Source organism: Chanodichthys erythropterus, chromosome 24, assembly GCF_024489055.1.
Source record: "Chanodichthys erythropterus isolate Z2021 chromosome 24, ASM2448905v1, whole genome shotgun sequence".
NCBI lineage: Eukaryota > Metazoa > Chordata > Actinopteri > Cypriniformes > Xenocyprididae > Chanodichthys > Chanodichthys erythropterus.
In genome coordinates this window covers 17944332-17968499 of record NC_090244.1, presented here as the reverse complement: position 1 = coordinate 17968499, position 24168 = coordinate 17944332, and the positions used below count along the sequence as shown (strand labels likewise).

Below are 24168 nucleotides of genomic sequence, written 5' to 3'. Positions count from 1 at the left end.
AAAAAATATTGCGCCACTGACTTTAGACTTTAGACCAGGTTTGAGTTGGTCTATGGCGCAGTCTATTTTCAGCTCCTTAAAATAGCAATGCGACGGCAATGCGCCTGAACACACCTCTTTTTTTAGACCAGCACGCCCATGGGTGCACTAACTGACGCAAATGCATTTACTAATTTAAGGACGTGGCGCTGAATGGGAAAACGCGAGCGGCGCCGGACGCAAATTAGCAATCACACTTGCGCTGCGCCTTGAGTCGCATTGCGCCGGGTGTATTATAGGGCCCTATAAGTGCACCCCAGAAAACATTATAAAACAATGAAACAACTCAGAGACAATTTGAAAAAAAAAAAAAAAAAATCAGAGACAATTTTTAGGGAAAAATGTATATATGCTTTTTGTTCCAGTTCCACTAAAATTGAAACTGAAATAAAAATAAAGCTAAATAGATGTATTGAAAAAAATAAAAATAAAAAGCTCATAACAAAATGACTAAAACTTAAACTAAAAATATAAAAATAAAAGCTAATTCTAAATATTAATAAATACTATAATAGTATATAAAAATATTAAAATAACACTGAACATAATGCACATCCTCTTTATCCATCATCTGCTCTTTATTTTGTTGTTAGCACTAGCATCAAAAAGTGTCTTGTATTTTTTTGGCAAGTGAAAATAGTTTAAAAATAGTAACATTTGAAATTGTGAATTTTTATACATGGATAAAATAAGAACCTGGAAGCAGGAACGTCTCAGGAAGACTTGAAGGCAGAGATGGCATATGCGCTAACAGCGACTCTATAGCTGTGACCTGTTATTAATGCTTTTGAATGTCACATTGTGACAACTTATTTAGGCAAACATAAAGAATGTATATTCAGTCATCATGGTGTTGTCTTCCTCTGGCTAGACTGGAGGAGGAGAATGATGACATCTGCCTGTCAAACAAATAACTCTGACATTTGCACACCTTCCTCTAGGTACCCCGGATCAAACAGCAGTAGCCGTCCATGAAGCCAGAATGAGAAAACATGAGGATTACAAAATAAATATCACCTCAGTAGAAAAAACCTGCTCCCATTGTGGCATGGCATTAAGACCATGAACCTGGTGCATATTTACACACAGCTTAGCAGCCAGATCTCGTGTCATTAATTAAATTATGCACCTTCCGCAGATCTAAAGGAAGTGTGCTAATAAGATGCTACATGCTAGCATTATTGTGTTTTCAAAGCACACAACGGTTTCGAAATGCACGTTGGAGGTATGACAGTGTAAATTTATGTTATAGAACAAAATGAGAAAGTCTCTTCAAGTAATGTTAAGCACAGACTTTATTTTACCCTCAGGAACTTCCTGAGGGAACTCATGCTAATGCTAATGTGAGCTAAAGTACTCTGTTAGCAACTTGTAGCTCTGCAGCGTTTTGTGAAACTTCCTTCGAGGATGGCGAATACATAGTTATGGCATGTGTGCACTTTTGTATGCCTCAAAAAAGGCCAAGGAGGGAAAATGAAAGAGTGAATGATTAAGCGCAAGCATCTCTCACTCTGCAGCAATTTGTGTCCACTTCTCTTGCAGTGAGTGTTTTAAATAAAGGTCTTCAGAGAGGTTAATTAGTATTGTCTGAATGTAATCTATCAGCAGTGAGGGCTTTTCTCGATTTGACAGCTCCATTATGGAAGCAAACACAGATGACTGTGCGCTTTGTTTCATAGAGATTAAAAAGATAACAACAGTTAAACAAAGCGCTTTAAAATTCAGGTATGAGCCTTTAAAATTCCACATCATTCACTTTTGTTGGTGCGTCTGTTGCTAAAAATTCAAAGCACTATGAACTTATGTAGATCTCTGTGTGTTTATGAACCTTTGAAAAGGTAGCATCCCACTCAACAAGCTCCTCATAATTCATAATAATTAGTAGTAATTAAGCTACAGTCAAGCTGCCTTATTGAATAAGTATTACAATGCAAGTGAATAAAGTAGCTATATATCAGATGTTAATGGTAACTAAAACTTTTTTTTTAATAAAAAGCTGAAATTAAATATAAATATTAGTTAAAAGCTTAAACATAAAAACTTAAACATTATATTTCAGCTAACTAATTTCTAAATTAGTTACCATTAGTTCAAATGACTAAAGCTAAATAGAAAAAAATAATAATGACAAAATTATTAAAACGTAAATTAAAATTAAAACTGAAAATATAAAAATAAAAGCTAATTCAAAACATGAATAAATACTTTTAATAATATATATAATTCTAAAGTAACAGTAAAATTTCCACTAATTTTCCATTAGATTTTTAATTTATGAACTTTTAAAAATTAAATGATTTCTGGGGGGAATCACATTATGAAATAAATGTTTTTCTCCAAAACATGTTGGCCACAATTACTGGCACCCCTAGAATGTTTTATGAGTAAAATATCTCTGAAGTATATTCCCATTCATATTTACATTTTTTTAGCTCACCGGGGTGATCATAAACATGAAATTGTCCAGCCATAACTTCCTGTTCCACAGGAGAATAAACATGAGGAAACACAAAGGCCAAATTCCCTTAATCATTGATCACAATGAGAAAAACCAAAGAATATAGTTCTGATGTACAGCAAAAGATTGTTGAGCTTCACAATATAGAAAATGGCTGTAAGAAAAAAGCTAAAGCATTGAAAATCCCCATTTCCACTATCAGGGCAATAATTAAGAAGTTCCAATCAACTAAAGATGTTACAAATCTGCCTGGAAGAGGATGCGTGTCTAAATCATCCTAATACACGGTGAGGAGGAAAGTTTGAGTGGCCAAAGACTCTTCAAGGATCACAGCTGGAGAATTGCAGAGATTAGTTGAGTCTTGAGGCTCAGAAAGCCTAAAAAAAATGATCAAACAGCACCTACATTCCCACAAGATGTTCGGGAGGGTTTCAAGAAAAATCCTCTGCTTTCATCCAGAAACAATCTCCAGCATATTCAGTTGTCAGTCAGGACTGGAACTTCAAAAGGGACTGGCTTTTATGGTCAGATGAAACTAAAATAAGAGCTTTTTGGCAGCAAACCCACCAGATGGGTTTGGTGCACACATAGATAAAAAGTGCCCCATTTCCACAGTTAAATATACTGCTGGATCTTTAATGTTGTGGGCCTATTTTTCTGCTGGAGGTCCTGGACATCTTGTTCAGATACATGGCTTCATGGATTCTATCAAATACCAACAGATAAAAAATCAAAATCTGACCACTTCTGCTAGAAATACAATAATGGGCTGTGGTTGGATCTTCCATCAGAACAATGATCCAAAACAAACAACAAATCCAACACAAAAATGGGTCACTGAGCACAAAATGAAGCTTCTGCCATGACCATCCCAGTCCCCTGACCTGAACCCTAAAGAAAATTAGTGGGGTGAACTGAAGAGAAGAAGCACCAGCATGGATATGGAATCTGAAGCATCTGGAGAGATTCTGTATGAAGGAATGGCCTCTGATCTCTTGTCAGATGTTCTCCAAACTCATCAGGCATTATAGAAGTAGAGGAAGTTGCAAAACTATTGAATAAAAAGGTGCCAATAATTGTGACCAATGTGTTTTGGATATAAACATTTATTTCATAATGTGACTTTCCCCCCACTTTCAATTATTTTCCTTCAATGAAAGGTTAGATTTTTGCTAATTTTATGAATTAAAGATCAAAAGGATAAACAATGTAGATTTATTTTTACAGTCATCTTTACCAAGGGTGCCAATAATTCTGACCACCACTGTATATATATATATATATATATATATATATATATATATATATATATATATATATATATATTAGGGCTGTCAATCGATTAAAAATTGTAATCTAATTAATTACATACTCTTTGATTAATTAATCTAAATTAATCGCATACATAATTTTTGCTGTGAAAGTATTAAATATTTCAATTCTAATGAATCAATGCAGGGTTTTTCCCTGGTCAAAAATGGTCTTCGGTGGTGACAGACATGGTCATCCACACAAACAGTAAAAAGTGTCCTACCCACGTGATCTGCGAGCCCGATACTGATAATAAAGTACCCGTCACTCTCACTGTAATTCTTTCTTGCCCTCTTTGCAAAAAAAAAAAAAAAAAAGAAGATGCTTTTTTGCTAAACCTGAAAAGTATTAAAAAGTAGCATTTAGAAGTTATATTAACTAATAATATACTTTTCTACCATATACAATTGAATGCACCTAGCTAACAACAACTTGCTTTGTTCTGGTTTCACCTCACTCCAGTATAAACTAACGTCTCGGTTACAAAGGTAACCCTCGTTCCCTGAAGGAGGGAACGGAGACGTACGTCGGACAGACCGACGAATAGGAATCTCGCTAGAGAGGCCAATCTACTTCGAGTGTAACTAAACGAGCCAATGCACATTGGCATGCAATCATATGCATCAGCTGCTCGCCTCGCAGCGCGGGTATATAATGAGCAGCAGGTGCGTTGCATCTTCAGGTTTTCGCTGAGGAGCCGAACCGGATAGGCGGCAGCATCAGCGGGGTACAGCGACTGTGGCGACGGGACGTACGTCTCCGTTCCCTCCTTCAGGGAACGAGGGTTACCTTTGTAACCGAGACGTTCCCATTCAGTCGGTCACGTTCGACGTACGTCGGACAGACCGACGAATAGGAATCCCTACCAAAGCGCCACAGGAGCTGCCCCCTTCCAGCGCTCTGTTGTAAGCCACCTGAACCCCCTTGCCTGAGGATGGTGGGACAGGGCTAACACAGAGAGAGTCGATCACTGCTGTTCCCCAAAACCCATTCAGTGAGACTATTGGATAACGCTGGGAAAGCGTACCCTTCGCTGGGAAGGAACGCTGCGGAAGCCACATCCTTCCCCGAAGGAGTTATGTGGAGAAGTACATATGGACTAACCCTGAAGGGCTGTGCTACATATGGAAGAGCTGGGGTGACTCCAACCCGATGAAGGGTAGGTTCTCCCAGAGGGAAAGACACGGGCTTCGTTTAGGAGCAACCGTGGAACCAACCATATGGGATCCCCGTAGGGTCACACATATGGAACCCAGCCTAAACCCGGTTCTCAAGGATACAACGGAGTATAGGCCTGGCGCCAGACGCTCCGCCACGTCGGCTGCCGAAGGGATATCGGAGGACTCGACAGGGTCTGCCTTGTAGGGACTCTCTGGAGAAAAGAAGCGCATGTAGCGCAGCAAGCCGACACTAAGCCGGGGCCTCTCCGTGCCTCTGACCTGTGGCGAGAACATGGGAGGAGACCGGCTCGACACGAAGGCTATAGTATCTAGCGAACGTGTTAGGTGTCGCCCAGCCCGCAGCTCTACAAATGTCTGTCAGCGAGGCGCCACGAGCCAGCGCCCAGGAGGATGCGACACCTCTCGTGGAGTGAGCATGCAACCTGAGCGGGCAGGGCACACCCTGAGCTTGGTAAGCCAGGGCGATGGCATCCACTATCCAGTGGGCCATCCTCTGCTTGGAGACAGCCTTTCCCTTCTGCTGGCCTCCATAACAGACAAGAGCTGGTCTGAGGTCCTGAGGCTTTAGGTTCTGTCTATGTACAGTCGCAAAGCGCGGACTGGACAGAGTAAAGCCAGGGCTGGGTCTGCCTCCTCCGAGGGCAGCGCTTGCAGGCTCACCACCTGGTCCCTGAAGGGAGTGGTAGGAACCTTGGGCACATAGCCAGGCCGGGGTCTTAGTACCACGTGGCTATCACCCGGCCCGAACTCCAGGCACGATTCGTCGACCGAAAATGACTGCAGGTCCCCTACCCTCTTGGAGGCCAATGCCACCAGCAGCAAAGTCTTCATAGACAGAATCTTTAAGTCTGCTGACAGCAAAGGCTCAAAGGGAGCAATCTGAAGTGCTCTCAGCACCAGAGTGAGGTCCCAAGAGGGTATGGAGAGGGGATGAGAAGGATTTAACCGTCTCGCCCCCCCTAAGGAACCTGATGACCAGGTCGTGCTGACCAACAGATTTGCCATCTAAGTGGTCGTGGTAAGCGGATATAGCAGCAGTATGGACTTTTGAGGGTGGAGGGGGGACAGCCTACGCTCCAACCCTACTGCAAGAAGGAAAGCACGACTCTGATCGAGCATCTTCGGGGGTCTTCCCGGCGAGAAGAGCACCACTCGACGAACAGGTTCCACTTTGGAGGCGTAAGCACGTCTCGTAGACAGTGCACGTGCCGAAGTGATGGTGTTAAGTACCTCAGGGGGTAAGTCACCTAGAACCTCCGCATCCCGTCCAAGGGACCAGACATGGAGTTTCCAGAGGTCTGGACGCGGGTGCCAAAGAGTGCCCCGTCTCTGAGAAAGAAGGTCTTTCCTCAGAGGGATGGGCCAGGGAGGGGCTGTCGCGAGGAGTGAGAGTTCTGGGAACCAGGTCCGGTTGGGCCAGTAAGGCGCAACTAACAAGACCTGCTCCTCGTCCTCCCTGACTTTGCACAGGGTCTGTGCAAGTAGGCTCACTGGGGGAAACGCATATTTGCGCAGGTCCCGGGGCCAGCTGTGAGCCAGTGCATCTGTCCCGAGTGTCCCCTCGGTCAGAGAGTAAAACAACTGGCAGTGGGAGGTTTCTGGTGAGGCAAACAGGTCTACCTGAGCCTTTCCGAATTCTCTCCAGATCAGCTGAACCACCTGGGGGTGGAGTCGCCACTCTCCTGGCAGCGCAGCTCGTGATAGCTCGTCGGCCACACGGTTGAGCACACCGGAGACATGAATGGCGCGAAGCGACCTCAGATGCTTCCGACTCCACAGGAGGAGATGGCGGGCGAGTTGTGACATGCGACGGGAGCGTAGACCACCTTGACGGTTGATGTACGCAACGGTCGCAGTGTTGTCCATACGGACCAGTACATGCTTGCCCTGAAGCAGGCCTTTGAGGCGGCTCAGAGCAAGGCGTACTGCCAGCAACTCGAGGCAATTGATGTGCCAATGCAGATGGGGTCCCGTCCAAACCCCTGAGACTGCATGCCCGTATTACGTGGCACCCCAGCCGGTGGCAGAAGCATCTGTGAACACCACAGCATGCCGGGACACCTGTTCTAGGGGCACTCCTGCCCGAAGAAACAAGGGGTCCGACCACTGACTGAAGGTTCGGCGGCACTCCTGAGTGATTGGCACCCGGAAAGTGCCGCACTGCCACGCCCATCTCGGGACTCGGCCGTGAAGCCAGTGCTGAAGCGGTCTCATATGAAGCAGACCGAGCGGTGTTACAGCCGCAGCAGCCGCCATATGCCCCAGGAGCCTCTGAAAGAACTTCAGTGGGACCGCTGTCCTGCCATTGAATGTATTCAGGCAGTTCAACACTGACCGAGCACGTTCCTCTGTGAGGCGTGCTATCTGCTCGACCGAATCCAACTCCATACCGAGAAAAGAGATCCTCTGCACCGGGGCGAGTTTGCTCTTTTCCCAGTTGACCTGAAGCCCCAACTGGCTGAGGTGTCTGAGCACCAAATCCCTGTGTTTGCACAACTGATCCCGGGACTGTGCTAGAATGAGCCAGTCGTCGAGATAGTTGAGAATGCGAACACCCCGTTCTCTCATGGGAACAAGGGCTCCCTCCACGACTTTCGTGAAGACGCGGGGAGACAGGGCCAGCCCGAAGGGTAGGACTCTGTACTGATATGCTCGACCTTCGAACGCGAATCCCAGGAATGGCCTGTGTCGCGGAAGAATTGAAACATGGAAGTACGCGTCCTTCAGGTCAATCGCTGCAAACCAATCTCGGGGACGGATGCACTCGAAAATGCGTTTCTGCGTGAGCATTTTGAATGGTAGCTTGTGGAGGCTCCGATTCAAAACTCGCAGGTCCAAGATCGGTCGTAACCCGCCGCTTTTCCTGGGTACAATGAAGTAGGGGCTGTAGAACCCCGACCTCAAATCGGCTGGAGGGACCGGCTCTATCGCGTCCTTCGCCAGTAGGACTGCAATCTCCGCCCGCAGGACAGGGGCATCTTTCACTGTAGTGAAGAGGACGTCCCTGAACTTGGGGGGGGGGAGCCGGGCGAACTGAATCGCAAAGCCGACCCTGATGGTCCGAAGGAGCCAGCGAGACGGACTGGGGAGCGCTAACCCGGCTCGCAGAGACCGTACAAGCAGGACCAAAGGGACCACCGGTGTACCCGCAGCAGGGCAGCGAGGTGGAACACAGGGACGCGGCTCGGGGGGCTCTCTTTGTGAGGCGGCCCGAAGCGGCGTCACAGTGTGCTAGGCAACACTTACCTGGCTCCACGGATGGACAGAGGGAGCAGTCGAGGCTTTGGCTGCCCGCTGCTCGCTGCTGTCCGCTGGCGACAGAAGAGGGGGATGAGAGTGGTGAGGTTTTTCTCCTCCCACTGCTCTCCAAACCCTCTTCAGACCTGGAAATGGAGGAACTGCTCTTTAAAATTTGGGTACCGCTGCCTCTTGGGTCAGTGGCGGAACAGAAACAAACCCAATAAAGGATTTACCACCTGGCCCTCCTCCAGGGGTGGAAGAGCAGCCCCACCCATCTCTGGGTCGCCCGTCTCAGGGGTGATTCTCACCAACCAGTTAAACAGCTGCAGAGACGGGAGGCGTCATCTCCCCGCAATGGATACAGCAGAGCCTGCTGGGCCGGAGTTTCTTGCAGGGGACGACACCCTTGGCGACGAGCAGACTGAGGGGCGGCCCAAGAGGAACTCAATGGTTTGTCATGGGAAGCTCCCCTATCCGCTACTAACTGAGGAGAACCGCTGGGCTCAGTCCTCGACAGTGTCACCGAAAGGCCACCTCGTAAGATGGGAGCATTGAGAAAGCATTTAGCTTGACAACCTCTCACACCTCACAAGGTAAGCCAGGGGGCACTTCTGGACCACGGAGGTGGACATCGTCTGGCTGAGGGCCTGCGCCGTGACTTTGATCACGGTTAGTCAACAAGCGCAGCTCAACCCCAGCACAGAACTACCCTCATGCAAAAAGAGTGCCTTGGCCTCACATGCAGGGTGGGTGTGGTCTGTGTACAGCCACCCCATCCAAGAGGGTAGTGAGAGAGGAAAAACTTATGCAGATTGGCACCTTTGGCATTCCATATTTATGGCACCAATATACCCCCATACTGCCAAGTTTTCCATGCACATCTGGAAGACCCAGGAAAGCATGGCTGTAAACTCTGAATCTGAGTCAGCATAAGCACACACCATTACAGTGGGCAGCGTCACCCTCATTTCCAGAGCATAACAGCACTCTCTCCGATGCTGCAATCGACGTCTGTCCCTCAGCTGGAGCTCTGAATGAAATGCTAGGTTCCCCTATGAAAAGGACCAGCAATCCAATCCAGAAACTGCACAGCTTGCAATGCGCTAGAGAGGGAGGGGCCCTAGGGGGTTGGTTCCCCGAAGGAACCCCTCAACCTCATGTCACCCAAGCCATATCAGCAAAGTAGACCTCTTCTGGTGCACCAGAGAGGGCGCTACAATGGAGATTACGCAAGGGAACCGCGCATCTAGAGCGCCGAGCGAGCGCTGGGTTGCCGTGACAACCCGCGCTGCAGCCCGGCAGCTCGACGGCACACGACACGCAGAGGAGCGAGAGGTTTGCTCTCGCTGATCTCCGCGGTCTCCCAGAGTGTCGGGCAGAGCCGCGGCTGTGCTTTTACACACAAGCGGCAGCTGGCCAACAACAGAGGGGACTCAAGCTTCCCGGAGAAAGAAGAGTCACGACCGGCGTGTCGACGTGATCATGTTCTCATATGAAAACATGAACACCCACGAACATCATTTCAGCACGCGCCCAGACATGCGAAACGGTGATCGTGGCCGTCAGTGAGGACAGGAACGATCGCATCCAGAAACACAAGTAGGATGTCGTCTTTAAAAAGACGCGAATCTACTTGTGTAAGCTCTTTCAGGGACTTTACTCTTTTAGAAGTGCTGAAGCACGCAGGGGAACGGCCACCGCAACACAGACAGGGATTGTGTGCAGCCTGTCATGTGCTTTCTCTCTCTTTGAAGGCGCTCACTCTTACCAGCCGTAAAAACGGCTTTTCAGCGCTCAAAAGCGCACCGTACCGGCCGTGAGAACAGCCTTCTGACGCTGTCAAACAGCTATTTGCTCAAAAACGGCAAACGAAACAGAAAAAGAGAGGACGTCGACCCCGCTGCTGTGCTGTTCGCCCGCACTCGGAAAAAAAGAGAAGTTCAACCAAAAGCTTGACTCGTCTTCTAGCAGACACTCGCTTGCAGAGAACAGGAACAACACCGTTCGGCTCCGAAGCGAAAAGCTGAAGATGCAACGCACCTGCTGCTCATTATATACCCGCGCTGCGAGGCGAGCAGCTGATGCATATGATTGCATGCCAATGTGCATTGGCTCGTTTAGTTACACTCGAAGTAGATTGGCCTCTCTAGCGAGATTCCTATTCGTCGGTCTGTCCGACGTACGTCGAACGTGACCGACTGAATGGGAACTGATTTTATAGGTAGGCCTAATTTACTACACATTGTCATTTAAATAACCTGAAAATACTGTGGATTATTAAGGCTAATTTTACTAACCACTCTTGCTAAATGGAGTAAGCACACTTATGTTCTCACTTCAGAGTTGTCTGAGTAGATGATTCATTATAGACCGTGTGGAAGAATCAGTTGTTGTCATGATTCATTAAAATGAATCTGTTCAAATGAGTCATTAGGTCGCGAATTGGACATTAGCAGACGTTGACGTTTTGCGTGCGAATTGCGACTGTTATTAGGACATCGCAAAAGATTTGTCAACACAGAAAACACTTCACCACTGGATAGGATTTTCTTTTTGTTTACTGAAAGTATGGTTTATGTCAGCTGCACGTGCAGGGCGCCTGTTAGAGAAGATGAGGTGACGTTCTTTTGAGCACTATCAAATATCAAATTGTATTCTATGTCAGTTATGGAGTGCTGCAAAGGTCTGTGTTGGGCCCTCTGCTATTTTCAATATACATGCTGCCCCCCTCTGTATATTGCATATTTTAATATAAGAAAATGACTGGTCATACAATATTTTATTTCTTTAACACACCTTGTCAACTTGGATAATTTAGAGATTTCATCTGGTTGTGATGAAATATATAACTTAGTATCATCGGCATAAGAGTGGAACCTAATTCCATGTCTTCCAATAATATTACAGAGGGGGGCAGCATTATATTGAAAATAGCAGAGGGCCTAACAAAGACCCTTGCAGCACTCCATAATTTACATTAACTTGGATTCCCCTTTTAACCCTTAAATGCATACCTCGGGTCTTTAGTGACCCGGGACGTCATTCACTACCCTCCTCCTCATTCATTTTTTAAAGTTAGACATCAATCTTCTTGGTATTCCTCAATCAATTTATTATAAAGAATATAACAAGAAAAAAATCATAAAATTATAAAAGAATGCCTATTTTTGTATACATTTTTTTGTAAAAATTGTATAGGGTCGCTAACGACCCGAGGTGTGTATGAGTGTACATATATATTTTTTCTGCACAACAATAATTTAACCTTAGATGACAGAATAAGTGCAATTCACCTTTATTCCACAAGGTGGCAATGTCTGAAACACAATGCTGAAGTGACAACTCATTCAGACAGAAAACGAAATAATAAGAAAAACATGAAATGGCTCAGCGATTTACTGCAGAGCAAGTACTGAACGCAATCAAATATGACTGTAACTGTTACTGGATGGATCTGGTGAAGCTGTTAGCGATCAAAATATTGATTTTGAAGATGTTGAAAATTATATAGTTTTGAGAATACGTTTGAGATCGCGAATGGGCTTATTATTCATGACCTCAAACATAAAACTAGCCCATTATTTGCTGAATTTACTGGGAAATGAGCTCTGACGAGGACAGTGATGATTGCATAAAACATTTGCTCAAACTGAGCCCTTTCAAGCTCCAAAAGGTAACAAAATATGATTTATTTTATTTTTCTGTAATTGTTACTCTAATATCAGAGGAGTTTTATATTATCATGACAGGTAGAGATCCTTCCATGTTAGATATAGATCCGGGTCGATGAAGACCGGAATATGTAAGAATGATTGGTGAAACAGTCATGCATTTAAGGGTTAAATAAACTAAATAGTAACCGTCTGATAGGTACGATCTAAACCACTTTAATGCTCGTCCCTGAATACAAGTGTAATTTTATAGTCGATCTATCACTTCATTTTTAAAAGTTCATAAATTAAAAATCTAACGGAAAATGAGTGAAAATGTTACTGTTATTTTAGAATTATAATTCTAAAATATAATACATATATACATATATTTTTAATAATATACATATATGTATATTATTAAAAAATGTATTCATGTTTTGAATTCGCTTTTATATTGTACCATTGTTTCTAATAGCTTCAAATAATTTTTTGTTGTAGTTAATTGCCTCATAAAAGACATCAAGTACAAAATCTTGTATTTTGTACCAAAGACTATAGAATAACACAAGACCTTGTATTATTATGAATGGGAGAAAGTGCAATGCGCAATATGGCGGAATAAGTCCCGCTTTCTAAAATAAGAGCCAATCGCTGATTGGTAAAGTCACTGCAGCGGCCGTTAGAAGCTCCGGTTCCTATAGAAACAGTCAGACGTGCGCCTCCAAAATGAGACACTGCACATGCGCATTAGCTTGATCCAGTCTGAAAAATACAGTTTTTGACATGATTTGGGCATTTAGAAACAAAATTTATGAGACAGTTGTTGTCAGTTTTCATTAGTAATTTCAAATATTAAATTTAATTGAAAGCTTGGCAAACAGCTTTGGAGAATTTGATGTTTCCCCTTTCAAAGAGATAGGAGTTGCACATGGATGCCCGAGAGGCGTTTCATAGATGGCCCCGAGTGAAATGACTTGACTTAAAGGGACTTTGCTTGTACTTTCAAGCACATTTTTGTTTAAATTTTAAATGAAAACAACATTATTGTGATTCAACTCTGAACATGGTGGTTTGGTTTAAGGCTTAGAGCTTTCTAATGGAGAATTTTTTAAATGAATGGTGAAAATACTTTAACCATGATCACTGAGAAAGTGGGCGATCACTGTTGAGGTGTACAACTAATAACTCTGTTCCCGTTGTAGGTATCTGTACGACTGAGTGTAATGACTGGTACTCCAGTTGAACAGACTACTACATACAGAGCACTTTATAGCTAATATAAAATACAAATCCTCTGAGAAATCTTTAAAATCCAAAATACTTTCTTCCGCTTCCTCACGCTCATTCCACATTTCTCAGACACAAGATGCCCGAGACGTCTGAAGATTACAGTAGCTCTCAGAAGTAATGTCCGATATGTCCCTCATACTCTTTGTAAAACCACAGACAGTGGAAATGATCCTGCCATCTGCAGAGCCGTCAGTTGTCATTGATGCTGCAATCATGTGTTGCAATTGCTTCAAATCATCTTTGCGTTCTTGAACTTTTGAAAAATTCTCATAAATGTAGTACACAGATAAGTCTGATATTGTAGAGCCTTTAAGTTTTTCTTCCTCTCATCACATTGAATATATATGGGAACACTTTATTTGAAGGTGTCCTTGTTACGTTGTAATTATACTTTCAAGGTCAGAGTAATATTAATGAACTTCATGTGCTCATTATAGAGTTGGGATTTGGGTTTGTGTTAGTGTTAGTTGCATGTAATTATGCCTACATTTCGTCACCTTGGAGTTATAAGGTTCTATCTGGCATTTTTGTTAAAATTGAGTTAATCACATATTCTTATTCTGTGACTTATTTACATTATGTGATGTTTTTTTTTTTTTTTTTTTTTTTAAGTTGTGTACATTTTGGAACTTTTATTCAGTTCATCTATTGGCAAAATTCAAAAACAGGATACAGGATCTCTAGTCTCTCACGGAGGAGCTCCGGAAGCATAAAAGGGGAGCGATGACAGTGAAGGATGAGAAAGGACAAGGCCTGGACTTTACTTTATGTTTTATTATGTTTGTGTGGTCAGCAGACGTCTGTGAGGGTCTGCCGGCATTACTTTCGTTTTGTTCTTTGTTTATTTTATATTAAAGTTATGGTTTGAGCGTTCGCCGGTTCCCGCCAGAGGTGTCAAGTAACGAAGTACAAATACTTCGTTACCTTACTTAAGTAGAAATTTCGGGTATCTATACTTTACTGGAGTAATTATTTTTCAGCTTACTTTTTACTTCTACTCCTTACATTTTCACGCAATTATCTGTACTTTCTACTCCTTACATTTTAAAAATAGCCTCGTTACTCATTTCATTTCGGCTTGTTTTCATTCCGGCTTTAAAAAAATAAATCGCGCCATCCGGATAGAGTGAATTTGATTGTGGTTGGATGAGAAGATAAAACATATAACGTACCATTCTGACACCCTATTGGTTTGTACGTAATCCATCACACCTGCACGTCAAATCACGTCACACTCCAGCAAGGAGGACTAAAAGGTGCGTTCACGCGGCCTTGTAATTCCTGTAGTTACGAGATTCGAGCTTGTAAAAAGCGTTCACGTCCTCGTAGAGATCGTAATTACAGCTTGTAAGCTGGGAGTTTTCTGAGAGCTCCCACATGTTCCACCTGACCGCTGTAGATTCATTTAGGTGTTGATAGTGGTGTCATGGAAACGCATAATTCCTAGTCCAAGGACCAAAAGGACGTGAACAGCTCCGAATATAACGTCACGTGTTGTCATGTCAAGATTCCGGTAAATACGAGGTGACGTGAACGCAGTAATAGTCAGTGTTGGGGGCATTACTCAAAAAAGATGATTTCTTATAAGTTATTATTTCTACACTACTGGCTCATTTAGGCTATCAAACGGGTGCTTTCTCTTCGTCCTCTGCAAATTAAGCTAGGTAACGTAATGTTAGTTCGATAGAGAGACGTTTAAATCGTATACCGGTTTTTAAACTTTTTTTTTTTTTTTTTTTTTTTAAGCGCGACCCTTTTATTTATGTGACACATAGTCATATACAACCATGTAACTAAACAAGCCAAAACGAATTATTTTAAAACGAAACTTAAGGTAAACCTGCATTGCTCTCATGGTATACCTCTCTCTTTCAGTGAAGTGGAGCAGTGCTCTTGCTGAATGGCACGGATTGCACTACAGACTATTGTACCTTTTATATGTTTTTTTTTTAAACTGTATTTTATTTTTCATAACGAACAAGCTGCGATGTCACGTTTCCAGTGCTTTGTTGTGTGCGCGTGAGGCGCAGGCGCGATCAAACAGCTGTCTTTAAAGGGGACTTGCCTCGTCGTCATGGCAACGGTTCGTGAACAGGTCAGATTACGTCAGAGTTTGTTGGATGCTCAGACGACCAAACAAACGCCGATTAAAGGTGCCCTAGATTCAAAAATTGAATTTATCTTGGCATAGTTAAATAACAAGAGTTCAGTACATGGAAATGACATACAGTGAGTCTCAAACTCCATTGTTTCCTCCTTCTTATTTAAATCTCGTGTGTTTAAAAGACCTCCGAAGAACAGGCGAAGCTCAACACTGTCACGTAACAGTCGGGGTGTACGCCCCAATATTTGCATATGCCCGCCCATGTTCCCAACATTATGAAAGGCATTAGACAAGGGCAGGCATTAACGTCTGGAGCAGCACAACCGAACCATCAGACTAGGTAAGCGCGCAAGAACAACAGTGAAAAATGGCAGATGGAACAATAATAACTGACATGATTCATGATAACATCATATTTTTAGTGATATTTGTAAACTGTATTTCTAAATGTTTTGTTAGCATGTTGCTTATGTACTGTTAAATGTGGTTAAAGTTACCATCGTTTCTTACTGTATTCATGGAGACAAGAGCCGTCGTTATTTTAATTTTTAAACACTTGCGGTCTGTATAATTCATAAACACAACTTCATTCTTTATAAATCTCTCCAACAGTGTAGCATTAGCTGTTAGCCACGGAGCATAGCCTCAAACTCATTCAGAATGTAAACAATATAACAGTATACCATACTCACATAATCCGACGCATACATGCCGCATGCATGACGAACACTTTGTAAAGATCCATTTGAGGGTGTAAACTTTGTTTATGTACTGTTTAAGGCAAGCGCAAGCTTGGGGGCAGAGAGCATGAGAATTAAAGGGGCAGTAGCATAAATCGGCTCATATTTAATGATGCCCCAAAATAGGTAGTTAAAAAAATTAATTAAAAAAAATCTGAGTATTTTGAGCTGAAACTTCACAGACACATTCAAGGGACACCTTAGACTTATATTACATCTTGTAAAAAAACATTCGATGGCACCTTTAAACATGTTCAGTCGGGTAAACAGACTCCGACCAACGCCAACACCTATCCAACAAACGGCAACAGAGAGTTTGCTGGCGTTTGTTGGTGCGGTGTGAACTGAAACAGCTGAAAACAGCTGGCAGGTGTTAATGTCAAGCCCTGATTGTTACTAAGCCTGCCCTGGGTACACCAAAACTACCCGCATTTTTCTTGTCCGTTGCCCTCACAAATTTCTGCAGTTAAGCTTGGATGTACATTTACATTCCAATAAAGGTTATTAATGCCTCTGAATTTTGACTTTTTGCACCATTAGAATACTTATAGGCAACTAGTCATGATATCTTCCACTCCATGAAACCCATGTTAATGGTCAGTAGTACACATATATGGTGCTTTAATGTATTTGCATTGTACTAAAATGCATTCATTTTCAATGGACATATATGCGGCTGAAACGGGTAGCCTAGTGCATCCCAAATTTTTCAACATTAACATTTTAATATAACATTATGGTCATTATTTTTTTGAGGAGGTGGAGTACACAATAGGCCCCTGTGGCGCGGCCTAAGCTTTTGTCCTTAATGGCATTTTTTCCCCTACATTACTTTTACTTTTATACTTTAAGTAGTTTTGAAACCAGTACTTTTATACTTTTACTTGAGTAAAACGCTTGAGTTGATACTTCAACTTCTACAGAAGTATTTTTAAACCCTAGTATCTATACTTCTACTTGAGTAATGAATGTGAATACTTTTGACACCAGTGGTTCCCGCCACCTTCTTCCCGTACATACGAACTGTGTTACATTTGCCAATTCCTTTGGATCTAGTTGTGGTTTCTTAATGAAATGCTTAACTGCCAGCTTGAACGGTCTTGACCTAGAGATAAAGATGAGTTAATAATATTGAGAAGGGGCTCTACAGGTAACAATTCTTTCAGTGGATATTGGATCTAGTAAACATGTTGTTGGTTTAGATTAAGGTGTAATATTCCTATCGGCAGCCACACTGTAAAAAATATTCTGTAGTTTTTACAAAATAATTTTGGCAGCTGTGCTTGCCAGAATAATACTGTAAAAAATACAGAAAAACTGTAAACACATTTACAGAACAACCACAAATTTTACAGTATAAAACTGTAATTTACAAACAAGAAAATTTTAATGTAAACCAGTAAATTCAACAATTCACACTACTACTAAAATCTGTTTTGTACCTTTAACATATACTGACAACCACCATAATAATGCAGGTGGTAAAAGAGAAAGCTGCATAAAGAATCAGTTCATCACAAGTAGTTTTTCCACTAGCTGAAGTATATACTAATATAAAGAATGTGCAAAGAGTCATTCACGCAAACGCAAAACACCATCATGGTAACCCACAACACTTACATAATGCAATAAACATTCATTAAACAACAGAAGATTTAACATAAAACCCTAATGTACATAACTGATAACAAAATCTAATAGGAAAAAAGGTTATTTAAACAAAATACTTTAGTATTTTGGAGTCACACACTGTAAAAAAAATCCCAGTAAAATTTACGGTAAAAACACGGCAGCTGTGGTTGCCAGAACTTTACCGTAAAAAATACAGTAGCAACGTAGAAAAAAAAATGTGTTAAATTTACGGTAAAATAACATATTTCATTAACTGATATAAAGTTAATTTACCAACCTAATGAAGTACTTATATCTGTTTTGTACCTTTATAATACACTGACAGTCACCAAACACAGTGGTGATGAGAGTCACATGATGAATCAAAGTTCATCACAAGCAAATTTTCCACAAACTGAGAAGGACAACACTAACATATAGATGGTGCACAGTATCATTCACACACACACTAAACACCATCATGGTAACATGCATGAAATTTTAAAAATGCAATAAAAATTTAATTTAACAACATTAGATGTAACATAAAACCCTAATGTACATAACTGATTAGAAACAAATGAGAAAAACTAAGAAGAAACAGAGTTATTTCAAAGAAAATATATCAAATGTGAAGTGTCACGCAGGGAATTGTGGGAATGTCAGTTTTACAGTGAATTGTTATTTTTCACTTCCAAAAACTGTGAATTTAACGGTATTTTACCGTAAAATTACATTAAATGTACCGTTAGATTTATTACAGTTATTCACCGTATATAGTACGGAAAATTTCTGTAAACCAATTGACAGTTTTTCACCGCAGCATTTTTACAGTCTTTTACTGTTAAAATCACGGTCATTTTTTATAGTGCAGAGAATTGTGGGAATATCAGTTTACATTTTTTGACTATAAATTTTACATTGATTTGTTCTTTTTTACTTCTAAAAATTGTATAATTTACAGCATTTTACTGTGAAAATTACATAAAATGTCTGGAAAGAGCTTTTACAGTTTTTCCCTGTATATAGTATGAGAACTTTCTGTTAACCTATTTACAGTTTTTTACAGTTAAAATCACATTCATTTTTTGACAGATTTTGACAGATGTGAGGGGTGAACTATGTTTTATTTCTGGGTAATTATAAAATGTGCTGGAGATGCTTTTTGCATAGTTCACTATGCTTATTTCAGTCAAGATCTTTTTTTCCTTTTTCAAAAGGAGTGGTTTTGATGCACAAAATAGTTTTTATTGTGTCTTATAACAAAAAAAAAAACACTTTTATTTAAACCCACAAAACTGCAGATCCTTTTGCAAGTAATAGTGAAAAATCACTTTTTAAAAATATTGTTCCATTATTACCACTAGAAGTTTGTATACTATGTATAATAATAATAATAATTTTACTTTATTAATATTAATTTTATTTCTTATATTTCATTTTAAGTATTTACTGTTAAATCCTGGCAAAAATTCACAGTTCATGCATTAAAATTTCTTGAAGCAAAAGTAATCCAAAGAGTTACGCGTTCTTAACTCAATATAGTTTACAATGGAAATTGCACACTATTATGCATTTCTGAATTGCGTTGTATGAGGAAATATTATTGCAGTGCTGATGAAGTTTAATTTGTTTCTCCCCATCAGCGATATTATATTTTTTTATTGAAAGTATCACATTTGATTTCCCTCATGGCCGCTTTAAAATGTCTTAGGTTTTTAGTCTCCTGTGCATCTCTTTTGTGGGTCTGTAATATTTTATTAAACTGGAAACATGAGCGTGAAATTAAGTTCTACAGGCACCATTTCTGAGTCTAACCTTTACCGTGCAGCGAAATTCAAAACACTGTAGGCTGAAGTCTGAAAGGAGGCATTTGAGCAGGCAGAGAGAGACTCTGTTTCTCTTGAGCTACTTAAAGTTTCTGTCATTCACTTGAGCTGCTGAATGAAATGTTCCAGAGTGAACCTTCAGGGTAGAGTTTAGACTGTTTTAAAGAGTCTACCTCTTTTAAAAGTTACTCCATGCACCATGAAAAATGCCTTTCTCTGATGAACGGAAACACATATGAATTTCATGTGTGCACGGTGAGAGGAAGATGACATTTAAGCTTGAGATTTGCATGCGAAACCATGTTATTTCATGTGAAAGGTTTTGAAACCACTCAAAAATCACATGCAAATTAATCTGACATCTTTTGACAGTATCATAACCTCGTTCCATCCCTCAGTTTGTGAAAGTGAAACATGTTTACAGCAATGCACTTACAATGGATCTCTATGTGGATTTAAAGCATAAATGCATAGCTTTTGTTATAAATAGTATCACTTGTTGATGAGGGATAACATTTATTGTGTAAAAAAGAATCATTGGTTTAACTTAAAAGAAGTTACCTGGTTGCCTTAAGATTTTGAGTTCATTCAAATTAAAAATTTGAGTTAATGCAATTAAGGCGATTGGTTTAATCAACAGAAATTCAAAATATTATGTTATCCGAACAACATTAATTATTGAAGTTGATTTGACAAAAGAAAAAATGTGATAAATCATGAAAATAATTTTTTACAGTGTGGGTATTTCTGTCTGTGAAATAATTATTTTAACATATATTACGGTGCACAAACATATTAACCCTATAAAACCTACTGGGGACCAAAGTAGTTTTGTACCCCATTGAATGAACTTTTATCATATTTTGCATTTTACTTTTAAATTGTATCTAACCTGAAACAGTCCTTTAATCTAGTAAGGAATCTGAGAGTCTCTTGTCATTTATCACCAGATAATCATGAGACATAAGGTTTATTTTTAAGGTGTGAATAAACTCTAGTGTTGGCATTCAGCCCATACGTGCTGCACCTTTGATATAACACTCCCCAAAATAACACATAACCCCCACACACGCATCTGTTTCACAGGCATGTCAACACATCCGTGACATTTGTATTTACAAGCGTGCGATTCGGGGTTGCGGGAGAAAAAGCGCCGGTACCCGATTTGCCAGCCGGTGAGTGGCATTTGTATTGCGGGCCGGTTCTCTCCCGTGCCGTCGTTGCGATGAATGCTGATGAGCGCAGCCTCTGGGGCTCCGGCTGACAGCCTGGCCTTTTGGCTGAGGAGAAATCAATCACACCGTCAGTCGCCACAAGAAGCCATTACCCAGCTTGCCTGCTGGCAGGCTTCACCCCGATTCTTTCTACCACAACACGTACTGATTTGTCTTCGTTACCTGGTCTTGTTTCGCCTTTTGCGTCACCTCACGGGATGGTAGTCATTTGCATCAATAGCTTTGGGCTAAATCGGTTTTGTATCGCTTCACCTTTGCTTGCTTTAAATGGTTGTGCATTTTCTATTTTGCTGCAGGCAGAATTTAATGATTAACTCTTGTAAAAGAGTCAATATTGGCTTCTCTTTGGGCTGAAACTTTTTTGTACTCTCCCTTGCTCTTAAAGTGGTCCTATATGCTTTTATTTTTTTTACATTTTCAACTTTCTTTAGTGTAGAGCCCCTTAAAGTACATGGTGATGGGAAAAAAATATGAGATGGGAGGAAAAATTATATGTCAATGAATTTGTGTTTCCTCCCAAATGTTTTGCGTTCCCCTGAGAAACGCAAAATGTTTGCGTTGCAAGCGAACGCAGTTTCCTGAGGGAACACAAAAGTTTTGAAAAACATTTATTCTTCCCGTATCGCATTTCTTTCCACCACCATGTCCCTTTAGGTGGTGGGAAAAAAAGTTACTAGTCACTAGGGTGTTTTCTCTAGTGTGTCAATACGGTTAGCTCACGAGACGATATACAATATAGGGTTCATGAGAAGGAGACAAGACGATATTTTAACACTATTTTTAAGAAATCTTCAATGACAAAATATATGGCTGGAAAAATAGTCTTTTAATTGACTGAAAATCAGAAAATGCAAAACAATGCAGGTGCATTTTGAAATGTCTTAAAGGTACTAAAGAGGATGTTTTGTTTTCTACATTTTTGCAATATTACTTGAAACTGTCTTTACTAACTGATAAAAGACTATTTATTAGGTGCACTGAAAGGAATAAAGGTGCGTTCACACGGCCTCGTAATTCCTGTAGTTACGAGATTCTAGCTTGTAAAAAGTGTTCAGGTCCTCGTAGAGATCGTAATTACAGCTTGTAAGCTGGGAGTTTTCTGAAAGCTCCCACATGTACCACATGGCCGCTGTACCACCTGTAGATTCATTTAGGCGTTGATAGTGGTGCCATGGAAACGCTTAATTCCCAGTCAAAGGACGTGAACAGCTCTGAATATAACGTCACGTGTTGTCATTTCAAGATACCGGTAAATACGAGGTGACGTGAACGCAGCTTAATATTAATATACATCATCTGTGCACGAGGAAGAGCCTTAAAAACATCAGCCAATCGTTTACGCAATCATCGCGTAAACGATTGGCCCTCCGGCTTGTCAATCACTGCCATGACGTTCCTTGTGAGAGACGAGCGCGCGCTCCAGTAACTTTCCACACTCCACAGGCGCCGCATGCAATGTTTTTTTTGTCAGGAGACAGGAGTAACAACTGCAGATTATGAGTTATCTGAGTCCGACATAATGAATCCACTAACACGACACCGTGAATGCCGTTGGTAAACACTCGTGTTCCAATACGAGTGTTTACGAGTTTTGGGAAGCGTTCCCTCGAAAGGAGGGGGGTTGTTCTTACGCATGCACTCATTTCAAAAACTCAGTAACAGTCTTTGGTTTCTCAGTCGACGAAAAGATCCTCTTTAGCACCTTTAAGTAATCTAGAGCTAATCGAGTAATTGGTCAATTATTTTCATGATTAATTGAGTAGTCAGAATAATCAGATTTTTTTTTGGTGTTAATAAACATAGACCTAAGTGAATAATAGCCTTTAAAGGGGACCTATAATTCCCCTTTCACAAGATGTAATATAAGTCTCTGGAGTTTCCAGAATGTGTCTGTGAAGTTTCAGCTCAAAATACCCCACAGATAATTTATTATAGCAAATTCGCCCCTATTTGGGTGTGAGCAAAATCACACAGTTTTTGTGTGTGTCCCTTTAAATGGGAAGAAGTTACATCTTTTAGAATGAAACTGGACGTTTCTGAATGGTTAGTGGATAAATTTATGTAGTTGCTGTGGAGTTGATTCAACTCATCGACTAGCATGTGCCGTCATGTTGATCTTTTGTGCAAATCCAGTGTTGAATTGACCTTTGTTTGTGAATCAGTCCGGCGTGAAATAACGGCATGTCAACAACACTCTACTACAACAACTCTTCCTCTTCTCTAAAGCAGACCAACATTGCCTTACCCCCTTTGTTGCATGTTCCCGGAGGCAGGGTTTATGTAAATTTTGGGGTTTGTGATGACACCAACCCGGGAAGAAGCTCGGTGTAGTTCCTACCAGCCGTTTGTTCGATTTCTGTAAAAGAAAATATCTCCCTTTGATGAGGCCTGGTTGAGTTAGTATTGTGTTGAAACTCAAGGTTATGGTAAGGGCTATGACATTTCCAAAACATGTTAGAAAATTACAACACACTGGTTTAGTCGACCAATCAGAGCACATTGCGCTTTTTGGAAACTGGGGCTTCATAGAGACAGGAACTAAACACAGCGTTACTGACAGACTGGGAAGAGAGGTGCTGCAACAATGTAAAATATGTGAACAATTTTGTGTTTTTTGAACTTTTAAGTATGAAACATAGACCCCAAAAACAAAACCAAGACTTTGAAAAAGGGAATAATAGGTCCTCTCTAAGAACTTTTCAATTTTTGGCTCTGGACTCGAAAATGTGATCTTTAAAATCTCTCCTGCATTACAGTATGTTCTTTCTCCCCTTTTTACAGATCCCTCAGATCAGCTATGCATCCACAGCACCAGAGCTGAGTGATAACACCCGGTACGACTTCTTCTCCCGGGTTGTGCCGCCTGACTCCTACCAGGCCCAAGCCATGCTGGACATTGTGACCGCCATGGGCTGGAACTACGTCTCCACGCTGGCATCTGAGGGGAATTATGGAGAGAGCGGCGTGGAGGCTTTCGTTCAGATCTCACGAGAAACTGGTAAGCTTCCAGAGAACATTTTGAAATGTGTTTCTGTACGAGCACTCCAGATTATCTTCTGATGTACGTCATGCTTCACTGCTCTCAACTGATTCACTGTCTGAATTGAATTTCTTTCAAGAGGTGCGACGTAGCTTTGGGATATAGTCTACACTTTTGCAGCACATTTTTTATTTCTATTTCAATTTGTTCTATAAGTTTTTTTTTCTTAAGTCCCCTTATAATATTAGATCAATTTTATTTTTGTTTGTGTGTGTGTGTTTTGCTTAGTTTTCTTTGAGTTTATGGGCTGAAAATGGTGATGTAAAACAAAAACACAGGCAAAAATGATGATTCTGTTATTATTTACTCACCTTCATGTCTTACAGGTCTGGAATTACATGAAGGTGAGTGAATAATGAACTGCTTCTTGTGCTGCTGTACCTTTAAGACTTATATAAATGATCTCTGTTGGAGATGTTTGGACTGGTTGCGTTGGA

General features: G+C 41.3%; 1 protein-coding gene across 2 annotated transcripts in view; it reads left to right on the top strand.

The window, feature by feature from the left end:
• The window catches only part of grm8b (glutamate receptor, metabotropic 8b), a 209130-nt gene that overhangs the window by 65303 nt on the left and 119659 nt on the right, over positions 1-24168 (top strand). For both annotated transcript variants that reach the window (XM_067379385.1, XM_067379384.1), the window contains exon 2: positions 23473-23689. In XM_067379385.1, the coding sequence (XP_067235486.1) occupies positions 23473-23689 (217 nt within the window). The remainder of the gene's footprint in view (positions 1-23472; positions 23690-24168) is intronic.